Source organism: Rhinoderma darwinii, chromosome 8 (genome assembly GCF_050947455.1).
Source record: "Rhinoderma darwinii isolate aRhiDar2 chromosome 8, aRhiDar2.hap1, whole genome shotgun sequence".
Lineage (NCBI taxonomy): Eukaryota > Metazoa > Chordata > Amphibia > Anura > Rhinodermatidae > Rhinoderma > Rhinoderma darwinii.
Genome location: NC_134694.1, coordinates 12,478,990 through 12,499,566, shown reverse-complemented (window position 1 = coordinate 12,499,566; position 20,577 = coordinate 12,478,990). Strand labels below are relative to the sequence as shown.

General features: G+C 43.9%; 1 protein-coding gene across 1 annotated transcript; it reads left to right on the top strand.

Moving 5' to 3' along the window:
* The first annotated feature begins 204 nt into the window (after positions 1 to 204).
* Positions 205 to 19,535, top strand: CIZ1 (CDKN1A interacting zinc finger protein 1). Its single transcript, XM_075835133.1, has 15 exons — positions 205 to 327; positions 3,939 to 4,230; positions 4,991 to 5,154; positions 5,972 to 6,119; positions 7,553 to 7,619; positions 8,106 to 8,146; positions 8,804 to 8,865; positions 8,949 to 9,119; positions 9,251 to 9,384; positions 12,868 to 12,955; positions 13,517 to 13,630; positions 13,966 to 14,139; positions 14,927 to 14,993; positions 15,339 to 15,460; positions 16,728 to 19,535. The coding sequence occupies exons 2-15, from the start codon at positions 3,948 to 3,950 to the stop codon at positions 17,115 to 17,117; spliced, it is 2,025 nt and encodes a 674-aa protein (XP_075691248.1). The 5' UTR covers positions 205 to 327; positions 3,939 to 3,947; the 3' UTR covers positions 17,118 to 19,535.
* Positions 19,536 to 20,577: the final 1,042 nt, after the last annotated feature.

Genomic DNA, 20,577 nt, shown 5'->3' with positions numbered 1-20,577 from the left:
TAGGTTTAGATACATAAAAGGAGAGTTCATACATGCTATCTTCTGACATGTCTCTAATAATCTACTATAAATACTGAATTATGAATTTTTCCGCCATAAAACGATTTATTCATGAGGCTCAATGTGTATATCATACATAAACAAGAGACTGCAGCGCATCACACCTCCGGGCCAGCAGAGGGCGCGCTGTACGGATGTGCCGGCTTTCCCGCTATTGTCTGTGTTGTGGTGCAGGAGAGGAGGAGGCCTGGCTGCGATAGAGGGGGCTGCGGGGAGGACTCAGCTGTCCGGAGGAAGGGACACAGCCCGTTATCTAACGCTCAGCCGGTAAGGAGGAGGCGGCTTCTGGGTGTAGCCGCGTCGTACATGAAGTACGTGGGGGGAGGGACACTGTACCGCGGAGGGGCTGGGATGAATGGTGGCGGATGAAGTGTGCCTGCTGTCCTACAACATGTGCGGTATATCCGTGTAGGAGACTAGGTTAGCATCGGGCATTGTGGGTGGCACATATAATAATGAGGTGGATGTGGTAACATGTTACATGAGGTGGCATTGTGGGTGGCACATATAATAATGAGGTGGATGTGGTAACATGTTACATGAGAGGGCATTGTGGGTGGCACATATAATAATGAGGTGGATGTGGTAACATGTTACATGAGAGGGGGCATTGTGGGTGGCACATATAATAATGAGGTGGATGTGGTAACATGTTACATGAGAGGGGGCATTGTGGGTGGCACATATAATAATGAGGTGGATGTGGTAACATGTTACATGAGAGGGCATTGTGGGTGGCACATATAATAATGAGGTGGATGTGGTAACATGTTACATGAGAGGGGGCATTGTGGGTGGCACATATAATAATGAGGTAGATGTGGTAACATGTTACATGGGGCATTGTGGGTGGCACATATAATAATGCGGTAGATGTGGTAACATGTTACATGAGAGGGGGCATTGTGGGTGGCACATATAATAATGAGGTGGATGTGGTAACATGTTACATGAGAGGGGGCATTGTGGGTGGCACATATAATAATGAGGTGGATGTGGTAACATGTTACATGAGAGGGGGCATTGTGGGTGGCACATATAATAATGAGGTGGATGTGGTAACATGTTACATGAGAGGGGGCATTGTGGGTGGCACATATAATAATGAGGTGGATGTGGTAACATGTTACATGAGAGGGCATTGTGGGTGGCACATATAATAATGAGGTGGATGTGGTAACATGTTACATGAGAGGGGGCATTGTGGGTGGCACATATAATAATGAGGTAGATGTGGTAACATGTTACATGGGGCATTGTGGGTGGCACATATAATAATGCGGTAGATGTGGTAACATGTTACATGAGAGGGGGCATTGTGGGTGGCACATATAATAATGAGGTGGATGTGGTAACATGTTACATGAGAGGGGGCATTGTGGGTGGCACATATAATAATGAGGTGGATGTGGTAACATGTTACATGAGTGGGGGCATTGTGGGTGGCACATATAATAATGAGGTGGATGTGGTAACGTGTTACATGAGAGGGGGCATTGTGGGTGGCACATATAATAATGAGGTGGATGTGGTAACGTGTTACATGAGAGGGGGCATTGTGGATGGCACATATAATAATGAGGTGGATGTGGTAACGTGTTACATGAGATGGGGCATTGAGGGTGGCACATACATGTATAATAATGAGGTAGATGTGACGTTACAATCTGTGTGACATATATAATGAAAGGTAGATGTGGTAACATGTTACATGAGATGGGGCATTGTGGGTGGCACATACATGTATAATAATGAGGTAGATGTGACATTTTACATGAGATGGGGCATTGAGGGTGGCACATACATATAATAACGAGGTAGATGCGACGTTACATGGGGCATTGTGTGGCACATATATAATGAAAGGTAGATCTGGAAACCTGTTACATGAGATGGGGCATTGTGGGTGGCACATACATATATAGTAATGAGGTAGATGTGGTGACGTTACAAAAGATGGGGCATTGAGTGTGGCACACACATATATAATGAAAGGTAGATATGGAAACATGTTACATCAGCTGGGGCATTGAGGGGGGCACATACATGTGATAATGAGGTGGATGTGGTGCCATGTTACCTGAAATTTGACTCTGATGCTTCCACTGTATTCATCCCTAACATATATTGGTCAGCTAACATGCCACTACATCCATCTCTCATGTAATATGTATGTGCCACCTTCAATGCCCCATATCACCACAAACACCTCCCATCATGTAACCTGTATGTGCCACCTTCAATGCCCCATATCACCACAAACACCTCCCATCATGTAGCATGTATGTGCCACCTTCAATGCCCCATATCACCACAAACACCTCATCATGTAACATGTATGTGCCACCCTCAATATCCTCCGTCCTAAAATGTCAACATATTTATCCCTAACATGTATGTGCGGTCTCGTGAGCATTGAGGGTGGCGTGTACTTGTCATGTTTGAGCCTATATACATATTACAGGGAATATATATATATATATATATTTTAGAGGCTGGCAGTTAACGACTGGCGTGTAATATAAACTAGACATGCGTAATTCTTGTCTGGTGGGTATAGCTGGCATATATGTTCTATGAGATAAATACAACACCATAGACGTGGAGAGATATACATGTATGTAATGTAGGTGGATATATGTTGCTGGAGAGAGCCTGACCATACCATGTAATGAGATGTTAGAAGGTGGAGCAGGATTTGTTGCTACCTTCTATTCGCAATCAGCTGGTGAAGTCCCTATGCTGAAAGCAGGGATTAGAAGAGGATGTCAGACCCGGCTATCTCAGCCTGCAGTATTATTCAGATTTTTTTGCAGTACGTCATTTGACATAGACAAGAATAGTCGTCTTTCAGCAGGTCCTCGGATGGCAGGTCCTCCGCCTTCAAGGTTCCCGCATTTGGCAGACTTCTGACTGAATTTCCCATTTAACCCCTTCTCTGACAAGCAAGGAAAAGAAGCATGTCTGCAGTGCAGTGGCCCTTTAAGGCATATTTCATATATTTAACCAAAAACTGTTCCTGGTCTATATCACCAGGTCAGTGGTTTTCAGGCTGAAGACCAGCGCTCCACAATTATAATGGCTGCAATGATCACACCATTCCTGTCATGTATTGTTTTGTGATAACAGTAGGAGAAGAAGATAGCTGCTTCCCTCCTCACACTTGACATACACTTCCCACCACTTCTTGTGTATAAACCTATAGACTGCTGGACAATTAAACAGCGAAGGCGAGCACGTTCTTGGTGACCGAGTGACAGAAAATTGCCCCATTAGAGCTAAAATGTCCGACACTAGTAATCTTTTAGATGGCTTTCCGAGGAATTGAAGCTAGAAAAGTTTTAAAACCTCCAGAAGATATGCAGTGATATGATATCCCACTCCCTTATATGACCGGGATGCAGAAAACTGAGACGTGGGTCCATTATGCACCCCACACTGCAGAGATAGTGATTCGTGGTTTAGGAGTTGAACACGGAGCCGTTCATATTTCCAGTTTTTACGTTTCCTCTGAAGGAAGGTTTACATTTCATTATTTACTAGGATACACGTTATATAAGTGATTTACCGCCGCTCCTGCAGAATCGCACCATAGGGACCGCTTTACAGTAATCCTCAGATCTGTCAGTTTCTTCGTTCTATCGGTCTCTGAGGGAGATGGCTGAGAACCAGGATGGCCACTATTCCAGCTTGTACAGGGGTCAGTAACTTTTCCAGGTAGTTTCGCCATTATGTAGCGGTTCACCCTCTGCTCCGATAATGCAATGTACGTGGGTATTCCTTTCCTAAGTGATGACGTATTGCTAGGAGATGCCATGTCTTCATCCTCGTTGAGGTTCCTTTTCAGAATGAAGGATAAGATGAACTCTCTATTCCAGGTCCTTAAGATGTTTAACCAGCAGCAGCAGCAGCAGTTCCACCAGCTCATTCAGCTTCAGCATCTCCTACAGCAGCAGCAGCATCAGCAGCACACAGTGCAGCAACCAACACACCATCCACAGACGCCACAGCACCCACTCCCTACACAGCATGCAGCACCCAGGCCGTTACCAAACCCTGTCCAGCACCAGCAACCACAGCAGATGTTGAACATGCGGACGGGCAACCCTGCCCGGCTGCTTAATACTCACCCCATGATACAGCGTGCTTTGCTGATGCAACAAATGCAGGGTAAGTTTCATTTTCTTTAGGTCTTTAGTCTCTTTGTCCGATAATCCGGAATATCTGTTTCCTAGTGAACCAGTAGTTCATGTTATCACCTTTCTGAAGATCCCTTACTGGGGTATAATATGTATCACTTCACAGTTCTTCTCATAGTTTCATGATTAAAGGGGTATTCTCATCTTGGACGTTTATGGCATATCCACAGGATATGCCATAAATGTCTGATAGATGTGGGTCCCACTTCTAGAATGGGGCTCCCTGACCCCCATTCTTATCCCCCTGTGGCCAGGACTACAGAAACAGCAAAGTCAGTTGTCCCATGCTGTTTCCATGAATCGTATGCATTTCTATCGGAGTAACGATTTCCCTACTCTCGGTCACCTCGCAACTCCGTGGCCGGCAAGCAGCGATAGTAGGACGAGGGAGCCCAGTTCTAGAGATGGTGTGGGACCCGCATTTATCACACATCTATGGCATATCCTGTTCATATCCCATAAATGCCCCGAGAAGAGAATACCCCTTTAAGATATGCATACATGGCATCGTTTTGGATTAGATGTGGTTACCTCACCCCCTTCCATGTCCAGTATTACAAGATTTATGACAGTGACCTACATACGGGGGCTTGAGCACACAAGGAAAAAGCTCATTAAATTCGTTGCTACAAGACTGAACTATCACGCAGTGCCGGGCTGTTTAGCAGAGAATATTCCCAAATTAATGCAGCACGGCAAAGATTTGTAATTTATTTTTTATTTTTTTTAAGGTAATCTCCGTGGTCTCAACATGGTGGCACCTCCAATGCCTCCTTTCTTTACTGCAGCTGGAAGACACTCCATCCTGGGCATTCCTCCAATGGGTGTTACGGTGAAAGCTCCCAATAGGCCATATACACCCAAGAGTTTTCAGCAGCCCCGTATGTATCACAAGGTAAGAGTCTTATTTCTGCTCCCAAGTGGATTACGTAAACCTGAGTTATTGCATGACATTCAGGTCCAGATTTGCAGCAAAAATCTAAACACTAAATTCTCTCAGACCAGATGGGTCACAAAACATTCCTTTCTTAAGACTCATGAGATGTTAACGGGGTTGTCCAGGATTAGCAAAACATTTCTGCTTTTGTCCAGAAATAGTGCCATACATGTCCATGGGTTGTGTCTGGTATTGCAACTCAGGCCCAGTTACTTCAATGCAGCTGAGCTGCAATACCAGACGCAGCCCATGGACAGGTGTGGCGCTGTTTCTGGATGAAAGTAGCCATGTTTTGCTAATCCTGGACAATTTATTTAATGTGATTATCCACCTTTTTAACGTTTTTTTTTTTTTTTGATCCAATATTTTGTGGTAATTAATTAATTTAACTCTAACTGTTGTAGCTCTATTGCTTCAAATCCCCTGAATTAACAGATGTGAATGATAAAACTCTGGTTGTCTGCAGACACCACTAGGGGGAGCTTACTGTATAAATTTTATACTTTGAACGCCATAACAAAACCGTATGCAGTAGGCTCCCTCTAGTGGCTGCTACTGGCAGCCAGAATTGTCATTTAACACTGTATATTCAGAGGATTTGCAGCAATGTAGCAAGAAATCTGTGCTCTGATCCCTATAAAAAAAATATAGTATTAAATGAATCTGCTCAAAATGATTAGATTGAATTAACGTTCTTGAATAATAAAATCGGTGCCAAGTGCGACATTGGGGAAATAGTTATTTGACCATTACAATCCCTGTCCCTTGACTGTAGGATCACTACAAGAGCCCTGATGCCAAGAAAGATGGTGAAGCGGGCTCATCCGTGCCAGGCAAAAACCCCAACGACACAAACTCAGAGAGAGGAAACTCAGAACCTCCCCCAACTGCGTCAGAAGCAGATGAAAATCTTAACTCAGAAGGTGAGTAGCCGATTACTTTCAAGTGCCGGGCTCTAAGGAAGAGACTGGGGTGTTTCCTCCTAAACTCAGGAGTCAGGTTTTTCCCCCGGAAGACATTGATCAACCTCCTCTAGTTGTTATGTGTTCATCAGATCTGGTGGAGAGGTATTAGATGTACAGTATAATCGTATTTTCCAAACTCTCCAACAATACATTTAATAATGTATAAAAATGATAGCAAATAAAGTGATTGCAACATATTTTGTGTGATCGTTATGGGTCCCTTTCCTGGGACCTCCATTGATTATGAGAATAAAGGGGCTCCACAGCCCCTTCAATGAATTACTATAGGGTACTGCTACTGCATCTCAGACCTGTTTGCTATATTGGGCTCAACTGCAGTACCAGACACAACTATACATATATGAGTGTTGCTATGAAGGGCTCATGGACCTCCAACTGCTGATTGGCGGGGGTCCCAGACCGATCACACGTTGATGGCCTATCCTAAGTATATGCCATCAATGTAAAATCCCACAAAACGTTATAATTTTCTTTCAGGCCTTCTTCCTGCAAATTTAGCTTTCTGAGGCCCCGTGCACACGACCGTAAAAATTCTCCGTAATTACGGACCCACCCACTTCTATTGGCTGCAGACACCTTTCCGTATCGCTGTATCGTAGAACCGTGCCGTGAAATATGGAGCACGTCCTACTTTTTAGTTTTTTGCGGGCTGTGTTCCCATACTTTGTATGGGAGCAAGGCACGAAAATGCGGGGGTCGGCGGCAGGCCATGCCCGCAATCGCAGGCCGTGATTACGGGCACGGCTGTGTGCATGAGGCCTTACAAGTGAGTTTTTTGTTTTTTTTTTCTCTACTACTATTCTATGACGTCCAAAAATCCAGAATATCTGGTACCATGTCGTCAGCTTCTCGTGGTTTATCGGAAGATTTCTTAAACTTTAGACATACATTTTGGGTGGCTTCACCTTCTAGGAGTCGTTGAATTTTGTATTTGGTTTCAAGGAGGAGACAGCAGGACACTTCCAATAGTTATATAGGTTACAAAATTACCGAGCCGTAGCAAGTCGGCCATCTTTTAGAAACATCATTTATAGCCTGTTTAGCCAGAAGAAAGGCGCAGATCAGTTTAACGGGGCAGTATAACCTCTAGCTCAGGAGTCAGCAATATTTGGCACTCCAGCTGTTGTGAAACTACAATTCCCAGCATGCCCTGGCAGCCTTTGGCTGGAATAATAAGGCCTTTGGCTTTCAGTGCATCCTGGGAGTTGTAGTTTCACAACAGCTGGAGTGCCGAAGGTTGCTGCCCGTGCTCTAGTAAAACAGATGAGACCATGACGGTGTACATTCTTTCCTTCCCATTGTCTATTAGTGGTTACATTTCTCCGTTCGCCTATTGTGCCCTGTCTGCTTTCACAAACTTGTCATTGCAGACATCGAAAATCTCACTGAATGCAGCATTACCGACTCGCTTGAACCTGCAGCCAAGAGAGCAAGGAGGTAACCCTAGAGAAACTAACAAAGCCGCACCAACCCTCATCATTGTCACAATCTCCTCTGTGTGCTGTCTAGAGCTTCTAATATATGTATACATGCCTATTCTATTGTCTGTAGCGGGTCATACACTATAGATGTCAGCCCAGGACTACCAGCCATGTCCACCAAGCCCCGTAAACATCACATGTGGTTGGCTGAGCGTGCACGTTTATTGCATTAGAGACATTAGGATAAGCCGTGGCCAAACTCTTCTATTGCCGCTTATCGAAGTCCACAATGTATGTATAGCACACGAGTGGCGTTGTACACATCCATTCAATGTAAGTGAAGTGTTCGGGCCGGTGTATGATCTGTTAACAGATGTTGCAGAACGATAACCAATCTCTCTTCCATTGATAACACTTGAGCTGTATGATTCTATTATACAATGGATGTTGTTTCCTTCACAAAATGATATGGCTAATGAATGTGTGCCTGTTCTGTTAACAGCTCGGAGACTGGCACAGATGGGACCAGCTTTACTGCAGAAGGTAACTTAAGGCATTTCACATGACCCCTATTTTGATGGTTTCTTTACTGTGCTGCTGGCTCCTATATTGGTCCCTTTAAAGAGAAACTCTCTGCTGCCTCATTTTCACAGCTTGCACCCTTTTAATTCAGTGTTGCTAGGGTGTAAGAGGTTTTATTGGCCCTGGTGTGACGGGGTTACCAAGCTGTCAGGTAAATAAGGTTTATTTTATATGCGTAGTTTGGACACTAACTCTTATAGTTGCATTTGTTCATTGCACACAAGTTTAGATGGTGAGTCTATAGTTGGAGGGTGTACATGTAGGCAGCCGTGGTTTCATTGGTTTTTATCTGGTCACTCTTGAATGCTGGGACCTTCTCTCTGGCCATACTTGTCTAATTTCATGATGTCGGCTCCGTTTCACAGCACTGCAATAGTGGTCTGAGCTATTATATAGGGAAATGAGGAGACAACCTTGTACACAACTTATGAAGGACCGCGCATGTAGAGCTCGTCGCAAATCCTCATTGACTTCTCCATGGCTCAGATTCAAAGAACAGCTATTTAGTAAAATACCGTCCTCCACAGGGACCCACATATGAGGTAGCTGTAAGGTGCCCAAAAGCAGAGCGGAGTGTTAGTTGTCTTATTCGGACACCTTTTTTTTTTTTTTTTACAGGGACAGCAGCAGATGCAGATGATGTTGCTGAGGAGCGCAGCGTGGAGTCACATTCCCAAGAGGTTGGTGCAGAGCTGCAATTTATAGGGGTATTACATGTTCTTCTATGTCATGTGATGATAACTTGTGATTTCCTCCATGCTAGGGTACAAGCGGTGGACGCGCGTTGAAAGTCACTATCCAGGTTCGCAGTGAAAGTCGCACCACAGCTCTGCAGCCGGCTTGTGCCGAAAAGAGCCGTACAGCTGGCAGCTCCACATCCAGCGGCCCCAGGTTCTGCTGCTACATCTGCAAAACCAGCTACCACAGCCTGCCGGTACAATACGATTATGAGAATGTCACACGGATAAAAGAAAATGTTTTGTCATAGTAAACAGTATGTCACAGATTAAAAAAAACAAAACACCCAAAAACCATTGTTTTAACATTTTTTATATTTTATGTCAGAATTTCCAGTCTCATTTGGTGACTTCTCAACATCACCAAAAGATCCAGAAAATCCAGCATCTCAGCAATGCCTGCCTGGTCACTCTTCTTCCCACTGCGAAAGATAGTCAGGTTGCCATGGGGAGCAAAGATGGGTAAGTCACGCATGATTATTATTATTGATCCTTTTTATTGCAATATTATTGGGTAACTACATGCAGGATTCCTTAACCCCTTAATGACCAGCCTATTTTAGAGCTTAATGACTAAGCTATTTTTTAAGTTTTCGAATAATCGCATTCCAAGAGCTATAACCTTCTTATTTTTGCGTCGACATAGCTGTATAAGGTCTTGTCTTTTGCGGGACAAGTTGTATTTTTCAATAGCACCATTTTGAGGTACATATTATTTATTGATTAACTTTTCTTAACTTTTTTTTTGGGGGGAGGGGGGAGGGAATAGAAAAAACCCTGAAATTTCGCCACTCTTTTTTGCGTCCTAATTCTACGCCGTTTACCGTGTAGTATAAATAACACAATAACTTTATTCAGCGGGTTGTTACGATTGCAACGATACCAAATTTGTATAGTTTTTGTATGTTTTACTACTTTTACACAGGAAAAACGCTTTTTATTCAAAATTATTTGTTCTTGTGTCTCCATATTTGAAGAGCCGTAACGGTTTTATATTTTCGCCGATGCAGTTGTATGAGGGCTTTTTTTTTGCGGGAAGACTTGTAGTTTTCATTGGTACCATTTTGGAGTAGATGCGACTTTTTGATCACTTTTTAAACACATTTTTAAAAGTCAGGATTCACAGAAAACAGCAATTTTTCAGTCGTTTTTTATTTAATTTTTACGACGTTCACCGTGCGGGTTAAATAATGTAATAGATTTATAGTCGGGGTCGTTATGGACGCGGCGATACCTAATATGTGTAACTTTTTAACTATTTTGGCTTCTTAATAGTAAAGCATTGTGTAAGGGGAAAAAGTGGGTTTTTCATATTTTTTTTTTACATTTTTTTTAAATTAACTTTATTCAACTTTTTTTTTTCACTTTTTTACTAGTCCCACTAGGGGACTTCACTATGTGATTCTCCGATCGCTATTATAATACACTGCAATACTTTTGTATTTCTGTATATTACTGCCTGTCCGTTTAAAACGGACAGGCATCTGCTAGGTCATGCCTGCGGCATGATCTAGCAGGCATTCATTACTGGCAGACCTGGGGGCCTTTATTAGGCCCCCGGCTGCCATGGGAGACACAGACACTCAGCGATCTTATCGCCGGGTGTCGGTGGGAGAGAGAGGGAGCTCCCTCCCTCTCTCCAAAACCACTCAGATGCGGTGCTCGCTATTGAGCACCGCATCTGAGGGGTTAAATGGGTGAGATCGAAACTAATATCGATCTCACCCGGCAGAGCAGGGACGCTCCCAGCCCTCAGCTGCATCTGGCAGCCGAGAGCAGGGAGATTTGACAGCTCCCTGCTCTGTTTACTTATTCTGATGCCGCAACGTAAAAAGTCTATGGCATCGGAATAAGGCCCGTTAGTGACCGACGTAAAAAGACTATGGGCCGGTCACTAACGGGTTAAACTGGCAGCTTTGCTCCAAAAAAAAACCCAGTACCATAGGTTGCATCTGGTATGGCAGCTAAGCTCTTTCAGAGTGAATGGGGCTGAGCTGCGATATCAAACACACGGTGCCGTTGGAAGGAAGCAGTCGTGTATTTCTAATTCTAGAAAACCCAATACAAATGATTTTACAATAATTAAAGGGGAGTCCTATTAGGACAACCCCTGTCCATGTGCGCTATTACGGCATATTGATGTTTAGAGCGGGAGGTCCACTGCTCGGCACCCCCTTTATTAACCTGAGCAGAGAGCCTCTGCAGCTCATTTAAATGGGCACCATGTAATACCTTATATCTCCTGCGGTGGTTGCTCGCAGCTTCCCTGTAGCGAGTACTTCTAATCACTGGCGGTTTCAACTGCAGGATCCGTGGTGACAGCAAATCCTAAATTAGAAAAGGTGTTGTCCCCTTTTAGCAATAATTATCTATTGCACTAAAAAGGATCGGTGAAATTCTGCCCTGTCAGTCGTGCTTTAAAATGGTCATTAGTGGTAAACCTAATAATAGAATTGACTGTACTATCATCCGAGAAAGTGTATGTGGAGTAATGCACGGGTATGGTACTTCCCTGGATACGAGCCATCGTCCATTTGGAAAATAATTAATATTGTAGGTAATAGAGATGTCACGATACCAGAATTTGGACTTCGATACCGATACTTTGTGTAGTATTGCGATTTCGATACCAAAACGATAAAAAAAAAAGTTCTTCCATTTTCTGATGTGTGGCGCGAGGTGTGATTGAATTTTGAATGTGCCTCACATTAATAGTAATTAACCCCATCATGTTTCTCAGTTATAATCGGCTAATGTAAGGTACACGATGGGGTTAATTACTATTAATGTGAGGCACATGGAGGTTAAAGTCATCACACCTCGTGCCCCACAATAAGTGAAAGAAAGCAGTTTTTATTTTATTTTTTTACAGCGTACACATCATAAATGATGCAAAAAAATAGTTGTGCAGGTTATTACGGACACGCCAATACCGAATGTGTATTTTATGTATTGAGACTTATTTTAATGTTTATTGTAAAAAAAGGTGTCTGTGTATTTTTTTTAAATATAATATTACTTTGTTTTTAAACTTCAATGTACTGGCATATCTCTATATATGGATAGTACACAGACAGTTGTTAGGACATACCTCAGTATGCCCTAACAGGAAATATGGTAAGACAGCCCTGGGGTCCTTCAATGGACCCTGGGATGTCTGCCCATATATGGTATGTCCCTCAATGGCGTCACAGGGATTCCTGTGATGCGATCCAAGGGGCATCCCCCCTTCTCGCTTTCTCTTGAATGCTGCAGTGAGCTTTGATCGCAGAATTCCTGGGAATAATGGCGGAGATGAGAGGTTTCTCTGACCTCCGCCGTTATAGAGCGGGGCTGTGGCTGTGTAATATAGCCATTGCCCCGCTCCTGACAACATGTGCGCGCGCGGTCAGCATGAGGTGATGCGGCCGCGCTGCACTAATGAGCGGAGGTTCAGGCACTGAGGACAGAACATGGGGATGTTTTGCAGCGCGTCCGCCATGTTCGGTCTTCAGTGCCGACGCTCATTAGTGCAGCGCAGGCCGCATCGCATCATCCTGACCGCGCGCACATGTCAGGACTCCGGAGCGGGGCAATGGCTGTATTACACAGCCGCAGCCCCGCTCTCATACATTCATGTGTTACAATGCTAAGCTTTGCGGCCGCACAGTTTAGTATCGAAATACATGAAATAAGGATATCGAACCGTTTGGGGATGCACAGTACAGAAACAGTATCGAAGTTTCGATGCATCGTGCATCCCTAGTGGGTCTTTGTGTATATGCCACTCTCCTATCGAGCAAAGAAGCTGTTCTATTGGCTTGTAGCCCTTTGCACCTTGTGATCTTGGTAATTGACTCCATTGCATCACTGAAGCATGATTCACTCAAGTGTTTGGGGTTCGTCTACTCTCACTGGCTTATTGCAAAAGCTGGAAATATAAACCCTATTTTATTTTCCTTACAGTAAAAAGAAGCAGATGAGGTGGTGTAATGTCTGCCAGGTTCACTTCAGCTGTGATCTCATAAGACATCGCCGGACTCGGGAGCACAAGGTTTCTATTTACTTTCATGCTTTTGGGTGGATTGCATGACATTAGAAAAAAGGGGTCTGCTGTTTTTTCCAGGAACGGTGCCACTCTTGTCTATGGGTTGTCTCTGGTATTGCAGCTTAGCCAAATTCACTGTTAGACCTAATTTATATGTATCTTTTATTATAAAATACTTTAGGTTTGTGTCTCAAAGAGAACCTAATCAACTTTCTCAGGGAAAATTAAACCTGTAATCGTCATCCGAAAATACTGCCCCATGTAAAGCAGTCAGACATTTCTCCTGCAGAGGCAACCGTAGGGGGAATGTAGTATTGGTGGCCATTCAAATGCATGGTCATCCATGTAAACATGGAGGGGACGGGTCCTCCGGTCAGGAATTAAGGCAAGTGAAACGGCCAAGAGCAAGAGGATGCAGCCACGTCGTCATTGTCGGCCAATCAGCCCACCCTCCTTTGCAGGACCCTTAATGGGAGTTGAGAGAGGGGATGTTTTAGGAGTGGATTTGGCAGTCACATGCTTTCTTGGTACTGTGATCCATCTTAACCAGGCTTTCTCTTATTTCAGATGGCTAAACGCTCCTTAAGACCATTTTGCAGCGTCTGCAGCCGCCACTTCAAGACTCCTCGCAAATTTGTGGAGCATATGAAGTCTCCTGAGCACAAGCAGAAGTCCCAAGAGGTAAAAGGAAGACAAAGGGAAGAATGTGGGGGTGAAATGTATTCAATTCTTCATTACATACAGACTTGTATTCTCATCGGCTTCTAGTATTCACCATGGGGAAAGTTTGCCAAGCATTTTGGCAGAAATCATACCTTTTTGATGATGTTACATGTTGGTCTGCACAGTTTAGATCTGTTCTGGAGGATTTTCCATGCTCTCTGCAGATTTATTTAAGGTTAATATTCTCCTAGACAGAAGAATACACTTTATACATAACTACAGCCATAAGTAAGTTCCCTGCAGTAGGTGCCTATACATGTCTTTGCATCACTGACTCTCATAATCTTCTAAAGGTCAAGCTCCGTGAGAAGGAAACGTGGAGCCCAGAGGAGTCCGAGGAACTGATCACTGTGGATGCCGTGGGCTGTTTTGAGGAGGATGATGATGAGGATAATGATGATGATGATGATGAAGAGGAGGAGGGTATCAGCGCTGATGACAATTCTGAGGACACCGAATGTCTCCTGGTAAAAAAAAAAGAAAACACAAATCTTGTGCAGTAAATAGATATCGCCCAACTGGACAACTCCTTCTCATGTTGACTCTGCCCTGGTCATCAGGTTGCAGTCACCATGTTTTTGTTACTGGAAGCTGTGTACAGCCGTTCATTTTGCTAGGGGAATATAGTATTACACGGCCTATGCAAATGAATGGGCGACCATGTAATCTGTAAGGCTGGGTTCACACGACCTATTTTCAGGCGTAAACGAGGCGTATTATGCCTCGAGTTACGCCTGAAAATACGGCTACAATACGTCGGCAAACATCTGCCCATTCATTTGAATGGGTTTGCCGACGTACTGTGCAGACGACCTGTCATTTACGCGTCGTCGTTTGACAGCTGTCAAACGACGACGCGTAAAATGACTGCCTCGTCAAAGAAGTGCAGGACACTTCTTTGGACGTAATTAGAGCCGTTTTTCATTGAATTCAATGAAGAACAGCTCAAATATACGGCCGTCAAAGACGCCTCGCAAAATTCGAGGAGGAGCAATTACGTCTGAAATTACGGAGCTGTTTTCTCCTGCAAACAGCTCCGTATTTTCACCCGTATCGGACACTGCCGTGTGTCATTTCTTAGTCGTGGCTGTGCGATTGTGTCACAGCAGAAGCCGCACTTTTTAGCGGCTTATAGATGGTAGTCCCGAGTGGGTTGAAGTTGATTTATAGGTCTAATTTCTCCCCACCATTCCTTGTATTGTTACTAACCATTTTGTTTTTAAAGCGCATAGTTGAGCAAGCTGTCTTTTGCAGGCTAAGGTAGAGGACGATCACAATGAAGGAGATGCGGAGGAAGAATACAATGCAGATTCATCCTATGGTGAGTACTGCCACCACGTGGCCTGTATCCGCCTTATACCGGAGTGCAGGAATCACAGGTTTGGAGGGTCAGATCCAGTGAAGAGTTAACATTACCGACATGGCTTCCTTCCCTATGCTTTCTGACTACGTTCCCCTAGTGTCTGCTTCGTTGGTTTCCTGCTGGAACTCTCCTCTACCACTGGCCGTAGGAGCCAGCTCTTAGTCCTGTGCATTATTTGTTGTGTGTGAAACATCCATCCTGTCATATTCCTGCTCTGGTTCCCTTAACATGCTTTCTGCTCGTTCTTTATTTTGTCTTCCCCCTTTTGATATCCATTCTGTGATTTGCCCTCCCGTTTCACAGGCCTGGATTATATGGTCCCCGTCGCGGGTTATCTCTGCAGGCTGTGTCACAAATTCTATCCCAGTGACTCTGCTGCCCGGCTCACACACTGCAAGTCCCTGGTGCATTTTCAGAACGTCCAGGTTAGACCCTTCTCCTGTTGCATGGCCCGGCTTCTGTTTTGTTTGATAACACCCACTCTCTGTTTCTGCTGTCACATAAACACCCTATCAAGTGTCCTTAGTTGTTATTCTAGATCACTGTGTCGTACGTCCTCACATGGCTCTTCTGATCATCTTTCCTCTTGCTTATTTCCCTCCCACCTTATGGCACTCAACATCTGCTCCCCGAATTAATAGCTTTTGTTCAGATTGACGAGTCGGAGTATAATATGCACGTCACGTAGGATCCGCTGTAAGATCAGTTAAAACGATATTGATTTGTACAGAGTTCCTAATATCTAACCGGATTAACCAGGGTTATTTTTTTTAATGACCGTGACATGAATAGGATTTATTTACGTTAACATTAGCGCCACTCATCCAGGCAGAGTATGAGTCTGGATGTGGGATTTGCATCCACGTTATTAGAGGTTTTTGCCCAGATAGCTTTTTCCTGATACAAATGTAATAAAACAGCCTGTATATAAGAAGTGGTCCCTGAGATCCACAAAAGCAGGAGCTGTACTATATGTATTCTGCTACTTTAAAGTACCACTCTAATTCCATATCATGGCCAAAGAGTTTCGTGCATAGGACCTGTGCATGATCCGGGCATCCTATGGTTGCCTTGGCAGCTATACTGCCCTAGCAACTCTCCACACCCAACGGCAGATCCGGCGGGAGATTGGAATTTAAGGGACACTTGAAAGTAACACTCTTGGCAAAACTGATACACTGTGTTCTACATTGTGCAGGGCTTGAGGGGGTGAAGCGTGACACAGATATTCAAATAACACTAAAGGAAGAATCCCTGTGTCAAGCACGGCCCCCTATTCTACATGCAGAAAAGCTTAGGACAGTTTTACGATCGAGGAAGGGGCTCCCTTTATTACCTTCATTATGGGTACATTTTCTACCACTTTTGGGCGCTCTAGTGCTTGTGGAGTATCGTTCATACACACCACCAGCAGGTTCTTGACCTGCTGGACACACACATTAAGGTGCTTTGGGATTGTTACCTGCTTCCTAAAGATGTGTTGCTATGCAATGGCCCCTATTATTCTGTGATTGGCTATGTAGGGCGGAGAGAAAATTATTCAGTAAGAAGTTTGAATGAAACCATTATGGAGATTAGTTATCTGTAATAACAGGGGTATTACTCCAGATCTTTCCCTCTAGTTGATCTCGGACTCCGCTCTTACACCGCATGTTAATGCATTCCTCATTCATGTGCCACTTTTGTTTCTAGAGATGCGAGGCGGAGAAAAAGAGCCGTGTGGAGTCACAATCCGAACTACCGGTCCAGGGGGATGAAGACGGAGATCAGGGGAAGGTAGAAATTGCTGATCAGGCAGATGGAGAGTCCGATGGTGGCATTAAACCGGGAAATGTTGTACATGGTGTGGGAATCGGAGATATCTCTGTAACCAACAAGTGCGGTGATATGGAAGAGACTGTTGCAGTCTTAGATACGGTCATCGGCACAAGTGAGGAAGATTCAAGCTTCTTACTGGATCCAGAAACGCTGCTCGCTCAAAAGGAAGACAAGGGCGGAGAAGAAGAAATTGATGAAGAAAAGACCTGTAGCGAGGAAACCTCATTGACCAGGAGGAAGTCCTCTCGCCACAAAGTCAGATAATGTAGAAACTTGAATTGCATCGTGGTCGCGATTGCCATCACGTAAGGGCACTTCCTATTGGTTAGAATTGGAAGGCTCCAGTCCCTGGGAGATACAACAGTTTAGTTAAAGGACAGCTTAACCCAAACAATACATTTTTATATATGGAGATAGAATCACTGTATTGTTTAAACTTCTTTTCCACTATTACAGCTTTAGTTAAAAAAACAAGAAAAAGCTAATTTGATATTGTATTTTCTCCCAAGGCACATCCCATTTCTGCCAGACGAGTGCAGACTCAGGCTAAAAAACGAAGGCATTGCATGCCAGAAATACTCCCTTCAGTTTTGCTGTGGCATTCACTGTTTCTGCTCCAGTGTGCAAGTCCATTAGTGTGTACAGAGTGGCGTAACGTAGGGTATTGGAAGAGTGTCTTATATTTAGGCTTCGGCACTGCCCTAGAAGTGCATAGAAAAGCTTCAATCAAGTATGTATGTGGCAGCGTTCAGACAAGGTAGGACACAGCTCAGTTATTTCAGCAATACAATGTAGATTAGAGATGCACCGTATATTAATGACCAGTTTTACATGTTATTTACAGGAAGAAAAGACGGTTCACATTCGGGTAGCGTCTGAGTAGATAGGCCACGATGTTTGGGCAGAGGCAGGAATAGAAATAAGTAGAGTTTTCAGCTAGGGAAACAATAGTGCGCATTAGGGTAAGGGGCACTGATCTATTGGTAACCTTCGTATACCATACAGCAGTGTTCCCTAACCTGTCTCGTCAGCTGTTGCAGAACTATAACTCCCAGCATGCTCTGGCCAGGTCATTATGAGAGTTGTAGTTTTGCCGCAGTTAAAAAGCAGTAGGTCGGAAAACCCTACCATGTAGTCGTCTTAGATCTTCTAATACTGAAGCAGCATCATCACTTAAGCAGTTAATGGGGCCTATTAAAGTGTAGGGTTATGTTTGACTAGGAGGAAATTGCATATTCCCTAATATAGGTTTACTTTCATAACGGCTTCTACACAAGTGGGAGCAATCAAATAATATACACACTTTTGCAACCATTTTTATTTTTTTTCTAAAATAAGAAACAACATTAATTTAAAAGCCTCCTACCGGTCTGTGGATACAGATCCTATGCAGACTTGTGTATCTACAGTTACAGACCGTAGATAGAGGGGGAAATAGACACTAGCTTTTAAAATAATTTATGCTGATCTAATAGCATACTGGATTGTGATCGACTTGGTGATTTTCTTACTGTTAAAATCTAGTTATTTTATCCATGCAAATCCTGTGTAAAGTTACTGCCACTAGGTGTCTCCCTTGCTGTAATCTGCTATCCTTCTCCCTGGTTATAGCGCAGAATTGAAGGGCTGCAGATGGTGGGGGGGCGTGTCTCTTCACTGCCTGTCCACACAAGTCTATGGAGAGGGGAGGAGGAATCAGGGAGTATTAGCAACAGACATGCTGGAAATTTAGTTTATGGAGAGGTGAGCGGGAGCAGAGAGTCAGAAAGACACACTGCATGCAAGTCTATGAAGAGGGGAGGGGGAGGAAGGAGGAGCAGAGTGGGAAAGACATATGCTGCTGGCAAGATATCTCACCCCAGAATTGGTGCTCAGTCCCCCACCGATCAAAACTTCTGACATGTCACTATGACATGAAAGTGTTTTGAAAGTTTAGTTACCATTTAATACCTCATGCACAAGACCGTGCGCCAGCCAGGTCCCGTCCGTGATCCGTGGAAAGATAGGACGTGTCCTATCTTTCCATAAATTGGAAAGCCAGGGGTCTGTTTTCACAGATCCGATTCACCCGCTAAAGTGAATGGGTCCGTCCACGGCCATAAGAGTGTTAGATCAATAAATAAAAAAAAATGGTTGCAGTAGTGTATAGGTTTCTGCTTAGGACGTCCTGTATTCTGTTGTAAGATAATCTTTGGCTCCTCAAGGGAAAGCTGTGAGGAATTAAAATTCAGGGATGTTGTTTATCAGCTCGAGTTTTCGATTGCTCTCCCCTATAACGTGAGTCTGAAGAGAAGTAAAGATTATGGGAATGCTAGTCCTATAATTTCCTAACATTAAGGATAGTTTTACCCCTGGTGGCTGGACAGTACGTGCCAGGATTCATCATTAGTATAACCATTATGGTGCTTCTATAAATCCAGGGAATTCTGGTACAAGTTTTGTAACAATAGAATCTATAAAAGAATAGTGTCGTGGTTGCATCTGGTCACACGTCATCCATGGGGCGGCCATGATCTTATTTGCGGCTGTAATAATTTTTTCATGACTGTGGTTGTATATTAAGGTCAAAAAGGACTGAAATGGAAGCACGTTTTGGACGTTCCAGTCCCACCGTCATCTCATTTATTACTATTATATTACTACTTAGATTTCGAACAATTAAAAGTGTGATGGTAACTTCTACTACTTTGTCTTATTTTGTCCTCTGACAACTTCTCTTACTAAATTCTTTCACGTTTCTATTAGCAATCTAAAAATCTAAATTGTGACATTTTGGTCCACCACAGACCTTCAGAGAATGATCTGGGAATTGTCTCTATCAGTAAAGTCCAAATCGATGCTGGTGTCATTTACTTGATGTATGAGGGCACTTATTAAGGATCGCCATGCCAACGTAGTTATGGAAAAAGACTACATTCAGTTCAGGACCCCCATCTATTAGCCAGTGTGGAGGGCGGCTACACAAAACCTCTCTCGCTGAGCGACCCAATACGTCTGTGCATTATATGGACAGCCCAACTGTGTAATGCTTTATTTTACCCTGCGGAGGCGCTACATGGAAATTAAACACTTGTCAGATTTCAAGTGATTGCTTAGGGTACACCGTGATCAGCTTATCAGAGGACTCTTGTAACAAAAAGGGGTTGTCAAAGCGGGCATCCCTTATCCATATGTTCTATGAGGGCATATGGATGTCTTGGAGGGGGCTAATGAGAGCCACTCCAGTGAGAATTGGCAGCTCTCTTTCTGGCAGACCCAGCACGTACATGTATTACAATGTATGACTGGCTGCAACTGCTCCTAGTTAGTACAGCTGAGCGCTGAGGGTTTTAGAATCCAGACCGATTTAGAAGCTGTCACACTTGACACAGGTTTTTTATGCTTTATTAGTCTGCAGTTCTGATCTGGTTTGTTTAGAGTATAGATCTGAATAAAAACCCTCTAATGCGTGCCATAAAGCACTTGAGGGTCTTACTTGTGCCAATACAAGGAAATAAACATGGTCTGATTGGAGGTGAAGGGCATGCTGGGTCTTATAGTTCCATATCACCAGTATATAAATGACAGTGTTGAAGGGGTTGTCCACGACTGGACAACGATCCACCAAATAGGTTGTCAGTATATGATCGGTGCGGGTCCGACACCCGAACCTGCGCACCGCTCCGGCTGCCTCCGGGCACTGGCCGTCCATGACGGAAGCAGATGGCTCCGGTTGTGGAATAGC

What these genes read in the sequence shown, in the direction of transcription:
- CIZ1 (XM_075835133.1), top strand. Translation starts at nt 3,948, where the DNA reads ATGTTTAACCAGCAGCAGCAGCAGCAGTTCCACCAGCTCATTCAGCTT. An exon ending in GCTGATGCAACAAATGCAGG is followed by an intron (nt 4,231 to 4,990) that starts GTAAGTTTCATT and finishes ATTTTTTTTAAG; the next exon opens with GTAATCTCCGTGGTCTCAAC. An exon ending in CAATGCAGATTCATCCTATG is followed by an intron (nt 14,994 to 15,338) that starts GTGAGTACTGCC and finishes CCCGTTTCACAG; the next exon opens with GCCTGGATTATATGGTCCCC.